The 15,154-nt window shown below is 47.9% G+C and overlaps 1 protein-coding gene across 10 annotated transcripts in view; it reads left to right on the top strand.

Annotated features, from left to right (window-relative positions):
• Positions 1-15,154, top strand: part of PACS2 (phosphofurin acidic cluster sorting protein 2) — an 82,981-nt gene that overhangs the window by 57,418 nt on the left and 10,409 nt on the right. For all 10 annotated transcript variants that reach the window (XM_087731718.1, XM_087731713.1, XM_087731712.1 and 7 more), the window contains exons 18-21: positions 882-990; positions 8,160-8,202; positions 11,951-11,993; positions 13,219-13,354. In XM_087731718.1, coding sequence (XP_087587844.1) covers positions 882-990; positions 8,160-8,202; positions 11,951-11,993; positions 13,219-13,354 — 331 coding nt within the window. The remainder of the gene's footprint in view (positions 1-881; positions 991-8,159; positions 8,203-11,950; positions 11,994-13,218; positions 13,355-15,154) is intronic.

Genomic DNA, 15,154 nt, shown 5'->3' with positions numbered 1-15,154 from the left:
TTATTTGGCTGCATGCTGTGAGCAAAATGCGGCCTCACTTTTGTGCAGTCCAGACCTTGTAGATTCTCCATTTTCATCTGTGCAGCGAGAACTGCACAGAAACCCCATGATGGCATAAGAAGATCTGGCAAAGAATGATAGCATTTCACACTCCGCTGTTCAAATACAAAGAGTCTTGGGTTAAAATGCCCGTTAAGGTATGGAAGTGCCTGGTGAAGGTCACTTGCATTCCCTTAATCTCACAGTTGAGGCTCTTTGCTTGAAACTAAAGAAATATGGAAGGCATTTAGGAAATGTTTTCCTGTCAACTTGAATCAAAAACAGTCTCACAGATCTGAAGCATACTTGCTGCTGCACATGTGATCTTTGTGCTCTTCCTACGCTTGCATGGCTCTCAGTCTTTTCAGTTAACTCAGCAAGGCCATGAGTTCATTAGGAAATCAGGTAAGTCAAATGCTGGTGTGAGCAGAGCAGCTCGCCAAGGCCCTGGGAGAGGTGACTAAGCGCTTTCTTCAGCAGATACCTACAGTCCAGGTGCAGAAAAGTCTAGAGCTGACTCTAGGCAGGTACGCATTTTCAAAGAAAAGCATTTTAACAAATATAAAATAACCGTAATACTTCAGTCAATAATGCTGTGTACAGATGTCTGCGTATCTAGTGTGCCTTCCTAATGCTTTTACCTTGGTGCCCTTGTAGGATGTTTGCTTTTGGTCAGATAGCTTTACAGTGCTCTGGGGTAGGCTGCAGAGCTTCTTTTGGAAGATGCAGTTCAAATGCAGCTGGCTGGGTACCATCAGCTGCTTGGCTGAGCAAATGGAGGACAGTGCTGGTGATCGTCTGAGAAGTCACTTAAATCATTTTCTCTCTTTGTTCTATCGCAGTTCCAGAAACGCCTGATGTCGTCTCCCGGATAACGCAGTATATAGCAGGGGCAAACTGTGCACACCAGTTGCCTATTGCTGAAGCGATGCTGACATACAAGCAGAAAAGGTATGTCACTAACATAATACTGACTTTCCAAAGTGAGCATCAGGTTGAAAGCAAAGTGCTTTTCTCATCTTGTGTGCCAGCAGGCTTAAAATCACTCCAAATTGCAAACACTGTGGGAGCCTTATGGTAGCCTGCACGCAGTGATGTGTCCCACTTAGATAACAGTGAATGTACAACAGTGTTGTTACTTTAAGTGCAGTGATTTCTTTGAAGATCTGAGAGGTTTGGGGAAGTGGGGACTAGGCAGGATGGGGGATGGACAGATTATATCTGCTTAGATTCTGGAGATCTCTTACCACAGAAACCTCTCCCTTACCACAGAGACCTTAGGTGTGTAAGACTGGACTGTGGCATTCCCCCCCAAGTATCTTCCATGAGACCTGGCCTTTTTACATTGGTCTTGAGGGAACTGAAACCCTTTCTTTTTGGAGTGTAAATAGCAGAGCTTCTCACAGGAGAGACAAAATCCTTGTTGATTGGCAGTTGCAGGCTACCAGGACTCCTACTGGAGAGGGCTGCCATTCACCAGGTTTTATTTCAACTTCTCTTAAGGGATAAGCAGCCTGTAGGAGGGAGGATTGGGGTCTGAAAACAAGATTCAGAAGTATGTAGAGCCTCATGTGGCTGTGGTTCAGGAAGAAGAGTAACTGTCACTGCAGGGTAGAGATTCATTGTTTCTGAGGCACAGAGGAGAATAATGGACTCCAGCTCACATCCCAATAATTTCTGAGAGCAGGACAAACACTCAGCTCATGTGATTTTTCTCAATTAGGGACTAGCAATCTCTTGTGAGGCATGGATTATGTTAATTGTTAATTGCTACCCTTCCCACGTTATATCTGATCTTTTGTTTTTGGTCCATTAGCATCCCTCATTGGTGCCTCCTTTGCATAAGAACTGGGAGGGATTAAGGGTGTGGGTAGAGTCACTTTTTTCCCCTCTTTTTGGAAATGCTCATTGTATATTGCTTTTCTATTCCCGTCTCTGCTCTACATTACTTTGCAGAAATGATTCAGTAAAATTTAGCCCATTCTTCATGCTCTCCTAGAGAAAATATTTCCAGACCGACTAGTCCATTAAAAAGAGTGCACTCTCTTCATATATTTGTGAACTTCTGTAATGTTAACCTGATAAAGGTGAAGTTTGGAGAGCCACAGGGTACCTGAAGCTCTTAGCTTCAATGTTCTATTTTGGTTTTGGTGTGAAGACTTACCAATACGGAGTTCAGACACCCGTAGTGCAGTGTGAACCCCTTCTGATGGCTGCCTTGTTCTTTCTCTGCACCCTTCAGATGCTGGGTTCTGCACTGGTCTCCACTGCCTTCCGTTTTGTTACAGGTTCTTTTTTGTCACTAACACATTTAATCATTTTGAGTTTCTAATGTGCCCAATTTGGTACTTTGTTGAAAAACATCTGAAATGTACTTCAACAACACACGCGCTTAGCCCTGCCAGCAGTGTGCATGACCACTTTACCAAGCTGGTCTGATCTATTTGGATTTTAGACCCTTTGGATTTGGTGGTGCCATGCCTGAAGCTGTTCATAGGTTTAAATCAGGCTGAAACCCTGCAGAAGGTTACTTGGAAGAGAAATTGCTGAGACTGTTAGACTGTCAGACTTGTGGCGTAGCCTGCAGTCTCTTAGTATCTCTGTTGTGTCGCTTGAAAATAACTTCTACTTTCAGCTAAGTACCCTGTAAGCAAACTGGAGAGTGAGTTAGAGGATCAAGCTCTCCCATGGACTGATGGGCAGTTATCTCCCCCTGTGGCTTTCTTTAGAAACGCAACTCTGTCATTGGCAGCAGCTTAGGGAGGGTATTGTGAAAAACAACACAGAAATTGTGTTTCCATTAGCACTATCTAAATTAATACATCACTTTGTTGTAAGTATAATAACATATTTATCTTTTTCTTTGGTTGCTTTCTGAAAAGGAAAAAGAGCTTTCATTTTGATTTTACCATAAGGTATCAGTTCCTTTTAGGTTCCCTCTCCCGTGTCCTATCTCTTTTCCCCCATGAACTGGTCTTCTGTGCCTTGTTTAACAGTTCCTGCAGGTCTGGGGTGCACAGTTTGTGCTTTAGGTTAAATTCTGCTTGCTGCTTTGAAACTATGGCATCTGCTGGCAGAACGCATTGTTGAAAATGACTGCTCTGCCTTTGGACCACACATATGGGTTCCCAGGATGTAGACTGAATGGGAATGAAGAGGTTATTGAGAGAGTAGCTTTGAGCAGTAAAACACAGAGAAGGTAGGGTTTTTTCTTCCCTTCTTCCTAGCTATCAGAGGATATAGTGTAGTTCCAAAAGGATAAGGACTGAGCAAAGGCTTTGCAGTTCCCATCTGTTGGAACTGGAGTGCTGTAGGTGGCACTCAGTGGCTCAGGGTGGGTGGGGTTTAGCTGTGCAGTGTCCGAGTGCAGACCAGCAAATCTCTCTGTAATCAAAAAATTGAGGACAAGTCTCTTACTGGCAGCCTATCCCAAACATATGGGACTTCTCTGAGCTTAAGAAAGAGGAGACAGATGTATGCTAGCAGTGGAGTTGTGTTCTCTGAGCTGCCTCCAAGACCCCGATGTTCTGCAGGATCCCCTGCTTTGAATCATATGATTATTGGACATTGTTATTTTGTCCTCAGTTCACAAAGTTACTGCAACTGCCTCTCCCTCAAGGCCAGACGTGAATGGCTTCTCCAAGGCCAGCTTTCAAGGCAGTGGTCCGTGTAGAAACAGCAGTGCTACCTGAAAATTCATTGCAAGACAAATCTCCCAGTATCCTAGCATTTGCTCTGTTAAACAAGCCCTAGTGTTCCAAGGCAAGGCAAGCCAGTCTTTAGGACGTAGCTGTATGTGATGAGCTGCTTTATGACTTTATTGCCAGCTATCCCTATTTTGACTTAGCTCCGCTCTCCTTCCTGTCCCCTTGTTCTGTTTGTCATGGCGAAAGGTTGGCGCATGTACTGCCTGTGATGGACTGCAATGGTGCGAAAGCTTTGTCCCATTCATTTGGAGCATCTGCTGACCTTACCTGAAGTCAAGGGGGCTGGCAATGAGGAAAGGGTTCAGGAGGAAATGAATTGCCATTTCAGCTCCTCTGCGTTACACTGGGTGACTGACTGTGAGCACTGGGAGAATTACTGGTTACTGAATTGTCAAGAAACACTGCAGTCCAGGCAACATCTGGGGAGCTGAGACCATGGTGGCAGAGGTGGGCCTCTCACTAGGAGGGGTGTATCATTGATGTTGGTATCTCTCTGCATTGCTTTTGAACGAAACCCTGCAGTATTTGAGATCTGAGACTTGAGAGACACTCATTCCTAGTGTAGCTGGATTGCTGATCAGTTCTGTGAACCTAGGCTGGTGTCACCCACTGTAATTCAGTGTCCAACACAGCTCATGCCACGTGGCTTCTGGATAGCCCTTGCACGAATCTGGGGAGCAGCTTGGCTGTTCGAAATAAAAGCATTGCTTGCTTGTCAGGGCAAGGGCTGGGTTATTTCCTACCTAGTTACACATTTACCAAAAGCTCTTCACTCTCGTGTGCTGTAGACTACTTCCCCAACTCTTGCTCCCTGGAGCACAAGTGCCTTGGGTGGAGGGTCCTTGGGCAATAGGAAGCAGGGGTAACACTATTTTCTGCCTACTGCGTGTTTCTGAGGCTCTGCAGGGCAGTGGCTAGGCAGAGTCCAGGTCATTTCTCTGCGTGCTGCTTGTAAAACACACCCTGCAGCGGTTGCTGAACATGAACACAGCTGGTAAAGATGGACCCGGTCCCTCCTCTGGCTCAGCAGTGCCCACGTCACCTGCCTGGCTGCTGCATGAACCTCCTTGGGCAGCAGGTGGAAACGTAACAGGAGTTTACTTGCACCCCTTGCCTGGCAGAGCAGTTCAGCAGAGGAGAGTCAAGGCTCAAGAAATGCTTGATGTCCTGTTGAGCATGTCCAGCCTGCTGTAGGAATATGAAGGGTGCTGGACGGGAGCTTCATGGGGAAGCAGAGAGGCGACTCATCTGATGTGTTGTGAGGACCTGGAGTCGCTTTATCCCTTTGTTCGGTTTGACCACTGGAGACTTGGTGGAACCGGGACAGTGTTTAGCCAGCAGACAACTACAGTTGCCCAGTGGGAAGGACAGATGCTTCATACCAAAGATGAACCTTGGAGAGTTGTTGGGAGTGCCTGGCCTGAAATGGTTTAGAGTCCTGCTAGTCCTTCGCTGATAGAAGTCCTCTCTTTCCTGTTGCCCCCTTGCAGGACTTGCCTGGAATAAAGGTAGTACCTGAGACCTCCCAAAGGTGTTTGGCTTAATTTGAATCTGTTTTGGGTTGCTTAAATTTTAAAGGAGATCTTACTGAAAGGCTAAGTACTTTGCCCCAGAAGTGACAGAGATTATTCCTTCCCTTTGTCAGGTGGGTAACTCCTGGTGGTGTGGCTGCTTCTCCTTTCTAAGAGTCCTAAAATGTATAAATCTGGCTATATGTCTTTGTTCAATCTGAATTAATTTTTTGGAGTAGGGAGGAAGCCTGCAAGTCCATTTCTGGACAGTTTACCTTTGAAGGACTGATTCCAGGTAGATGGATTTCCCCAAGCAAAAATAGTAATTAGGCAACTCCCCATTCCAGATAAAGATTTTCTTTCTAGCCTCTTTGCATAGGTCTGTTTTTTGTTTTCCCCCAGAATTTGTGTGTGGTTTTTAGGTTTTTTTTGTTGTTTGTTTTTTTTTTCTCCCCCCCCCGAATTATAGAGGTGACGTATCAATAACACTGTTAAAAATCACAAACGAGGGTCAGGTCTGGCTTTAAATTATACCTGAGATACCAGGGCCTTCAGAAGCCCTATGGATAAAACCAATACCTCGGACATTGCTGTGGGGGTAAAACCTCTGCAGCCTGGGAATCTGTGCAGCCTAGGTAATAAGGGGGAGCTGCCTTTCCAGAGACAGGGGATATTTTAGTTGCAGGGCTGTGGTAGGAGGAATGGAAGAGACCGTTACCGAGGTGAAAGGATTCTGGATTAATATTTTGGGATCCCAAAGGACAAGAATCAGGAAACAGCATGAAAGAGCAAGTGGAGAACAAGCACGGTCATCTCACCTTGCCATTCATCCACATGAAGAGCAGCTGTTTTGATAAGCTGCATTTTCAGAGGCACATGCGCAAGATCAGAGTTCCCAAGAGGACATGTGGCAGGACTAGACTAGCCGAGCTGAAATCCAGCTGGATTGCTTCAGGAACAGCCTGTGCATCCCTGTAAGCTGTGATAAATGGTGACTGAAGCAAATGATTTATTTCAGAATTGCCCCTGAGCTCTCCTCAGTGGGAGTCTCAGCTCCCAGGGGGAACAAGAATGAGTTTTCTGCTGGAATTGGGCATAGTTTGTTTTTTTGAGAGCTTGGAGCAAAGCCATCCAGTAGCTGAGAGATGACTAGGCGACTATTGTGCTTCCTTCACTTGGTCAGCGGGATTCGCTTCTGCCTGCTTCTCAGCCCATGGAGCTGAAGAAATGAGAAGAAAGCTGAGCCTCTGTTCTGTGCTTCTCCCAACAGCTCTGTGGGTTTCTTGTTTTCCTTTGCAAAACTGGAGCTGGAAATGTCATGTTTGTGGGAGATTTATTTGCTGGGGAGCCTGCAGCCGTGTTTGGAAAGATGTGACCTTTCTGGCTTCCAACACAGAAGTTGTGTGCTTTGGGGAAAGAATGAAGGTGCAGTGCCTGAGGTTGTGAGGTAGGAAGGGAGCAAAGCCTCTGGCTTTGCCTTAGAAATGAGTAAGCAGAGCTGAGCCAAAGTGAGAGGCTATTTTCAAAAGCACGCTCTGCTTTGGACTGAGAGGGAGCTCTGGCTGAATTGTGTTTGCTGCAGTTCTATGCCATTCTTTCCATAGGGCTTAGAGGAAACTGTCCAGCCCGTGCTAATCACACAGTGGTTGGCAACCTTTGTGCATTTGGTGTGTTTCCGATCTGTGCGGGAAACAGCACAGAAATACCTGCTTTCCTGAAGTATTTGTGCTGCACCCAGCAATATTCTGGATGAAGGCAATGTTGGATATTTTTTCTCCGAATGTTGCAGTGCTCTGAGCGCTGAGGGATGCACAAAAAGAGAAACATGAGAAATCTCGCTGTTTGTCTGCTTCCTACTTGTTTCCTGTGCTTGGCCACTGAGAAGCGTTGTGTGTCTTGCCCATGCAGTCACTTCCACTGCTGAACTGTAATTACTCCGAACACATGGACGTGCTCCTGCAGTCCTCTCCTCACCCTGTGGGTCCATCTTCATCTCTGTCGCCCTTGAAGGGAGCGGTGGCTCTGCAGGCCCTCCCAGCCTGCCTTCCTCTTCACGCAGGTCTTCCCCCTCTTGTCTTTGTTGAGTCTCTCCCTAATTCCTGCTAGGTTTGACTGTGGCCTTTGTTGTTGGCCCTTCTCCACCCTCTGGCTTCTGAATCCTGGGCAGGGCCAGAGCAGGAGGGGCTGATGCCTTCCTGCTTTCAAAATGTGTGTAGTGTTGTCTTCAGCTGTTTCTGGGACATGGTGTGCATTTTGTTCGGTTTGGTTTAGCTGTTCTCGAGTTGGTGTCCTGATCTACCCGGTGTGCTCTGGTGCCTGACCTCTCTAGTGTGCCTGTCTAAGGGACTGCAAGCTCCCAGCGGCAGGGAACGTGTATCTGTGTGCATGAGCGTGTGTGTGTGTGCATACTTGCTAGTGCTATACAAATAACCACGTGTCACGGCTTGTAACCCCGTGGCAGGCTAACTGCTTTAGCGATGCTGGGATATGCAAGGTATGGCACATGACTCCAAAGGTGGGACGCGTGAAGGCCATGCGTGCAGAGCGCTTCAGGGACTAGTAAGTAACGCACAGTTCTCCGTGTTGTTGTGGCACAGATCCATTTCCTTGCAGTAGGAGGTCGTGTGTCTGTAATGACTGCCATGCCATTAAAGCATGTTTCTCTGTCAAGCGTGAGGGAGGGAGGAAGAGACTTTTCCCCTGAGAGATGTGCCGTAAGCTGTGTGCTCTTCCCCGCCCATGCAGATTCTTAGCGTGCTGGCAGGGGGCCTTGAAAGGAGACGTTGGACTGGCGCTTGCATACTGTCCGTCCCTGCTGCATGCTTGAATGCAACATATAAAGTGAGTATTGTGCCCGGTGTGGAAGCAAGCTGTTAACAACTCTTTTTCTCTTTGCCTTTAGCCCTGATGAAGAGTCTTCGCAGAAGTTCATTCCCTTTGTCGGGGTGAGTGTTACCTTAGTTACGCTGTCTCAAGCCAGCTGGAATATGTCCACCAGTGTTAATCCAAACTTACCTGGTTTCTGGGGTAGAGGAGGAGCACAGGGTGCTCTAAGGTAGAGTGTCAGCATGAGGATCTGACGGTTGGATGCAACTGCCTGGTGTGTAAGCAAACCTCTAAGATCCCTTAACAAACTACAGGGTGTGTTTTACTTTCCAGGCGGCTGGCTCTGGGCAGCTCTGTGCTGCATGCCTGCCAGCACTGAAGCCGGCACCATAGCCTTGCTATTGCCTTGTTCATTCAGTACAGAGAGGAAAGTGTGACGCTGAAGTGCTCTGATCCACAGCCTGTCTTTGCTGCAGATCAAAGCACGTACGTAGTTGGTGGAGAATTGCTGCTGGGCCACGTGCAGAGGAAGGTGATGTTTTCCTGGATCTCTGTTGCTGTGCCCAGCATTGCCCTGGGTGATTGATTTGGCCAAATTTGCTATTCCAGTGTCAGTCCTCTGTGTGCTTGTCATGAACGGTCTCCAGTCCTCTTTATATCCCATCCACTCCTGGGAAGCGGAGAGTGGATCCCACCAGGGAAATCATTTATACCACTGTTAAGTTTGAGTCTGGGGCAGTTGCTATTTAATATATTTTATTATGTGAATGTGTATTTGGGATAGTAGTCCCTGGCTTTTCCTCCTGTCCTTATCTTTAAATGTTCCCAGCTCAGGTGGCCAAGTGCAGAGTAGCTAGGCAGGGGTGTGTTTGTGCTTCTGTCAGTGTATTTTGTGCACTGTGTACTTTGTCTTTTCTACCTTCCCTCCTCGTATTTGATCATGCTCTTCAGTTCATTAAGTTTTAGGTATAAAGTCATTGACCTGTGGACAAAAGGATATCCCCTGACTGCTCTTCAGCTACTGGATGTCCTCTTCACAGTTTTTGCTGCTCTCCTGTAGCTTCTCTTTCTTACATGCTGGCTGTCTTGTTCTGCCTGCTTTGTGTTAAGCTGACTTGTGTGCGTTCCCATTTCTGTCCCTGTTAGTGCGTCAGAGCTAATCTGAAATCCCAAGGTGTTTAAGGAGCTTAGTCTCTCTTGCCCTCAGGCTGACCCTGCTTTCACTCTGGTGTCTCTTTGGAGTGAGAGTCTCTCTTTGCAGTGTTCCTGAGATGACAGTCTGCTTTTGTTTGTTGAAGGAAAGATGTCTTCCGCAAAAGTGGAGAGACACATCTTCCCAATTTGTTCCCTGCTGATGAGCTTTGCCGTGATCTTGTCCCTCTCATGAACTGCGATTGCTGGTGAAGAACTGTTGTTATGAAACAGTTGTTTCACCTTTCCCAGTAACATGAAAAGCCCAGAAGGGCTTGGAAGCTCCTAGACATGTCTCACTATAGCTGCTAGGCTCTGCAAAGCTTTTCTTTGGGGCTGATTTAGTTCAGTGCTATGTGCAAGCAAATGGGGCTCAGTGTTTGTCCAGTTACTCTAAAACGATTGTTGTCCTGATGTTAGCAATGCGTTTCCAGTCTGGATTTGATTGTCTGAAAGTGGGAAGAGTGAACAGCTCTGTTGCGTGCATAACACTGCCAGCCCTCAAAAAAACTTGCCTTGAACGCAGACTGACTTCCTATGTCGGCTGGTGGTGAGGGACAAATCAGTGCTGCTTATTCTTGCTTCTGAAGTGTTTCTGACACAGTAATTCCCAGTGAGACACATCTGAAGAGACTCTGAAAGGCCAGTTGCAGGTGTCTCACAAAGTCTGAGGCTGAACATGAGCACTGAAGCTCTTTCCGTCAGCTGCAGCCTGCTTGGAGCTGTTGGCCAAGGAAGAGGGAGCCAGCAATATTCGGGTTTGCAACTCCTGACGTTGGCTGGACTCTGTTGGCTTTTAGGGTGCAAAAACTGACGTCCTGCAGCTGGGTTGTGCAGTCTTTGACCCAGAAGCGAGCAGGGCAGTGCCGTGCTGCTCAGACGGGCTCTGAAGTGATGGAAGCAGAGCCTCACAAGGGGCCCGTTGGGCGCAAAAGCCAGGGTCGGGTGGTGAGGCTGCGTGGTCATGCACCTGTGTTGTGCCGACAGCCAGTTGCCAGGAGAGTTAACAGGACGTGCCTCCTTCCTGAAGGGAAGGGGGCTGGCTGCTGCAGGTTCCTGGGTGGAGGCGGAGGCGTTGTTGGGACGTCAGCAGTCTCAAGCACCTCCCTGAGTGGAAGGAAGGGAAAGTGTTTAACCTTGTCTTCCTCCCATGTGTCTGAACTTGAGCATCTTCAGTCAGCCAGCAAGGGGGAAGAGGCCAGAAGAGATTTCCTGTCTGGCTTGCAGATCAAGGTGGCTTTAGGCAGTTTTCTGTCTCTTTCTGCCTCACCTCCTCTTGCTCGCAGCTAGTTACAGTCTGTGAAACGTCCTCTTGGCATTTAACACATACAGCACAAATGGCTGCTGGACTCCAGACCCTGATTTGTTGCCCTTTGGATGGAGACTGGCCAAACTGAGCTGCAGTCTCCTCCTCCCAAGCCAGTGGCCCCTCAGGGAACCTCTGCACACACTGCTGAGTCCACGATGGCTTCTCCAAGACTGGAGCTAACAGAGAATCCACCAGAGAGCCTGACAGCTCTCCAAGATCTAGTGTTAAGCATACACCCTGCCACTCCAAACTGTGCAAAGTTTTTTGTTTCTAATGATTAGGTCCTTTTTCTTGATCCTATAGCACAGAAATGTGGTCCCTAGAGATGTGGTCTAGACATGGTCATGTCTGAACTTAACGATCTTCTGTTTTCAAACTAAATAGACTGCGTGACATCATTTCTCATTCTAAAGCAGGTTTTATTGACTTGAGATCCCTTTGCAGCTCTTTCCCATTTGTCAACATTTATATAGGATGCACATTAGCCCTGGATACAAGTTTCTTAAGGACCTTAAGAAGGGTCTCTCCTCTGCAATGTCGAGAGTAATGATCCCTGTGCACCATAGCAGGTTATCACTGCAGAAGGTCTCTGCTTTTCTATCACCAAGGGTCATTTTATCTTTCTAGGCATAGTGTCTTCTTGGGAGCTTGTGTTTGTAGCATGCTCTGTTCCACAAGCTCTTGCCAGTGGCATTTATCGTTAACCCAAATGTACTAGCTGGTGGTTGGCCATATCAGAGCACATTTGTATCCTTATTACAGTGTGATTGAGATCGTTCTGACCTGTCCAGGTGGCAGTTTATCCATGTCTGTGCCCAGAGGCTTTGCTAGGAGCTTTATCTTCTTTGCCGGACACTTCCCTTGCTTGGAGACTAGAAAACTCTGATCAGAAACCGTACTTTGTTGCTTTTGTGGTTTCCTAACAAACCCCAACTATGCTGCACCCTAGAAGTGACTGCACTTGTGCAGTGGAAGCAATATGTCTGTAATTAGTAGGTGTATCAAAGCAATGCTAATGGGATATTTGTGTTCCTTTCTCCTCCCTGCCCTATTCCCACAGGTGTTGCCATAGCTTGGGGCTGATGATGGGCTATTCAGAGCTGTGCAGATCTGTCACAGCTCCGTAGGGTCTGTGCTGTCTTTTGCATAGGTCAGGGAAGGGTTGTGAGCTGGTACTGCTTGGCTGGACACTGCTGAGACCTGCCCGGCTCTTAGAAGACTCTGCTTTTTAACATACTTTAACACTACTCTGACTTCAGGGACAGTGCCAAGGGGGCTGTAAGGATGAGCTTAGTTTGGGGGTTGGGGGTTCCCAAAGTTCAGGGGACTCCTGTTTCATAGAGCTCTTCTCTTTTGCCCCCCTCTAGGTGGTGAAGGTTGGAATAGTGGAACAATCTTCTGCAACGTCAGGTAACAAGCATCTTGTATGTGCTTTCTGTGTCATACAGGTGGTGGAAGCCTGACTTCACAGGCTGAACAGACTTGTCCACTGCTGATGTCTTGGAGTTTTGTAAGGTGGGGTTGGATTTTAGTAGCTCCCAGTTCCACTGCCTTGACTCCCAGCGGCTGTCCGCAGAAAGAGAGGCTTCTCTCTGGAAAGAGGCCCTTTTTCTTGTTACTTTACAAGGAGCTTCAGGCCAGCTGAAATTCCCACACCCTCATCCAGGGAAGCTCCATTCATATATGTGCAAACACCCATTTTTCTTATGTGTGTTCTCAGTGGGGTGGATTCACCGCTGTGGTTATTTGAGGCTCCTGCTCCAAACTGGGGAGGCAAATCATTGGAAGTTCGTGCCTGTCTCCCTACACTGGGCTGAATTGCCTAATAAAATCAATCTCAAACATGTGCCTAACACTGGGAACTCCAGGATAGGCAACCAGTTTGCCAATCTGACAACAAATTTAGACCCATTTTTTTTAATGGGGGACTGCAAAGCTCATTTACACGGTACTGCCTGCTTACACACATGGGGTAGTGCTATTTTATCAGTGTGAACTTTTTCTCCTCCTTCATATGCACTACTAGGCAGGAGTATTTTTTTTCTCAACTGTTGGGATTGTTTCTTATATTGCTTCACTGTTAAACCCAGATTCCTGTGACCTGGGTTACACATAGGTTTGTGTGTGGAGGCAGCCCTTCTGTGAGTCACTCCTTGCTGCCACAGTGCTCCCACCATCCGAAAGGGCTAACATGAAAGGAATGATGCCTTGGTTGTGGAGGGTGGAAGCAGAGGGAATAGGGAGATCCCTGTGATCAGCCCAGAGGTACTGGATTCTCCAAGAGTGGTGCTGCCCTGCAGTGGTTGCAAGGGGAAACTCCCCAGCAGGGATCAATGGGCTGGGCTCTGACTGTGCAGGAGGCTCAAAATCAGCTGCGAGCAAACCCCAGGAGAGCAGATGCAGGTGGAGAGCCCAGAGAAGTGTGAATGTCTGTGCCTGCCTCTTACCCAGACATAGAAAGTCCCGTCATTTAAGTGTGGAGGCAGTCAGAACTGATGGGCTACCTGATGTCTGGATGAAGTCTGAACAAAACCTGTGCAGCAGGAGCGTGGGCAAAGAGACTGAGCTATCCCAGCGTGCACGTGCTGGGCTGTGAGACGAATCCAGACAAACAGTTTGACTTCTTTTCTGCAAGGTGACTCTGATGATGCAGCTCCCTCAAGCTCCAGTGTCCTTTCTTCTACCCCACCTTCTGTGTCTCCGGCTGTGAAAGAAGCCTCCCCCACACCACCTTCCTCACCGTCTGTCACAGGCAGCTTCTCGTCCTCAAGGTAAAGCATGTTTTGTCTCCTTACAGCTCCCTTGGCTGTCTTATCTGACATATACGTGAGAGTGGAAAACTCTTCTAAAGGAAAACCCATAGCTGTGCTTTCTTACTCCCTAGGAAACACTTGAAGTTGTCACCTTTCCCCTTCACCTCTTTTGCCTCTGGAGTGACAATGTCCTTGCTGGCTGACAAGGAGTTGGGGAGGGCAGAGGGGATCTTGCACCTGATGGGAAGGCTGCACTTGTCAAGGGCAGCCACATTTGAACTAGAAGTGGCAGCCTTGTTTCTGATAGTCTGGCAGCAACCCTGATTCTGATGAGCCATCATGGCAGCCTGTTTGGGAAGGTTTGTGTTCTCCATCTGCTGGTATTTTCCCTTTGAGACTGGATTCTCTTGGAGAAATATGTAGCCAAAGAAAATACTGGCCCTAATACATGTGGGTGCTAGTCTAATCCCTCACGATTCTTATGTTTTTAAGGACCAAGCAAGTGTAAGGTCGGAGCGACTCTGTGGAAGGAGCAGGCTTTTTCTCTGTGAGGGGAGAGCTGACAGTTGTAAGGTGGCATAGTGGAATTGCAGTTCCCATTCATGCATGTTCCTGAAAGCGTATCAAAACAGTAAGGAGACAGCACATGTAGGCAACGTGAAGCTCTGTCTTAGCTGAAATTTTTAGGGGTGAAGGGAGGAAACCACTAGAAAACTGCCAGTAAAGAATTGCCCTGGCCAGGACTCTCATTTTATTGCTGCACAAAATGTTGGTGTAGCTGTCTAATGCTTTGTGTGCAGTTCTGGTACCCAGAAGCACATGATGAAGTTAAAGGTTCAGGGGAGTTAACAAGATCTAGGGGACAGAGCAGCAGCCTTGTGAGGGGAGAATAGGAGCGCTTGGATGTGGCGGTTTGGGGGAGGAGGGGAAAGAGGTAAGCCGCTCAAGTTTTGCAAAATCACAGTGGTGGTGGGTTTGTTGAATGTTGAACTGTTGTTCACCAAACCTGTGGTGTAAGACCTGGGGGCACACAGTGACAATGGCAAGAGGTCAGTTAAAAGGGAGAAAGGAAGGGACTTCCTCACACAGCAGGAAAGGCATATTGGGACCATGTCTGCCTCTGCTACTTCTGTGGCAGCAGGATCAGCAGATCAAAGAGGGGTTAGGCAAATTCATGGACAGCAGATCCATTAATGGATACTAAAGGATGGTTCAGGGATGTCCCCTCTAACATCCCTAATCCTGTGATTGTCAGGCCGGGAAAGTCCCAAGGGAATGCTCTGCAGTTAGAGGCTGGGCTCATGTGCTCTCCCTAAGCAGCATCTCCTACTGTCCCTGTTGGAGACAGAACGGGAACCTTTCCTGCCCACCCCAGAGAGCCCTGCAGGGACCTTTAAGCTCTGACTTCTTAAACTGGTTTGAGAGTTCCCTTTTAACAAGAGGAAACAGAAATGTGGAAGTCCCAGTTTAGCAGGTGCCAAGCAACTGGAAGGTGTTAGTGGCCGTTAGCCCGTGCAGGAGGCCCAGTTCCCTAAGTCCCTCCTGTTGGCCCCCTGTGGTTTGGTGGCAGGAGCATCCTGTCTGCCCCAGGCTGGTCCCAGCAGCAGCTGGCTGGCAGTGCAGCGAGCTGGGGGCTGCGCAGGCTCTGGAGAGCAGTGCTGGCTTCTCATGTGTGGGCTTTCCAAAGGTGGAAGTGGTTTGGGAACCTGTACCCACAGGAGTGTAGGCTATTAAAGTTGTGAGCCATGGACATGATATATCTGAAGTTGACACCCTGGCTCTAGGAATCCAGTACTTTTTGGTTTCACACTGTGTGGT

Source organism: Nipponia nippon, unplaced genomic scaffold (assembly GCF_047370975.1).
Source record: "Nipponia nippon isolate SJK-2023a ecotype South Korea unplaced genomic scaffold, ASM4737097v1 scaffold_5, whole genome shotgun sequence".
Taxonomy (NCBI): Eukaryota; Metazoa; Chordata; class Aves; order Pelecaniformes; family Threskiornithidae; genus Nipponia; species Nipponia nippon.
Note: the sequence above shows the minus strand (reverse complement) of the source record. Positions and strands in the feature narration are given on the sequence as shown.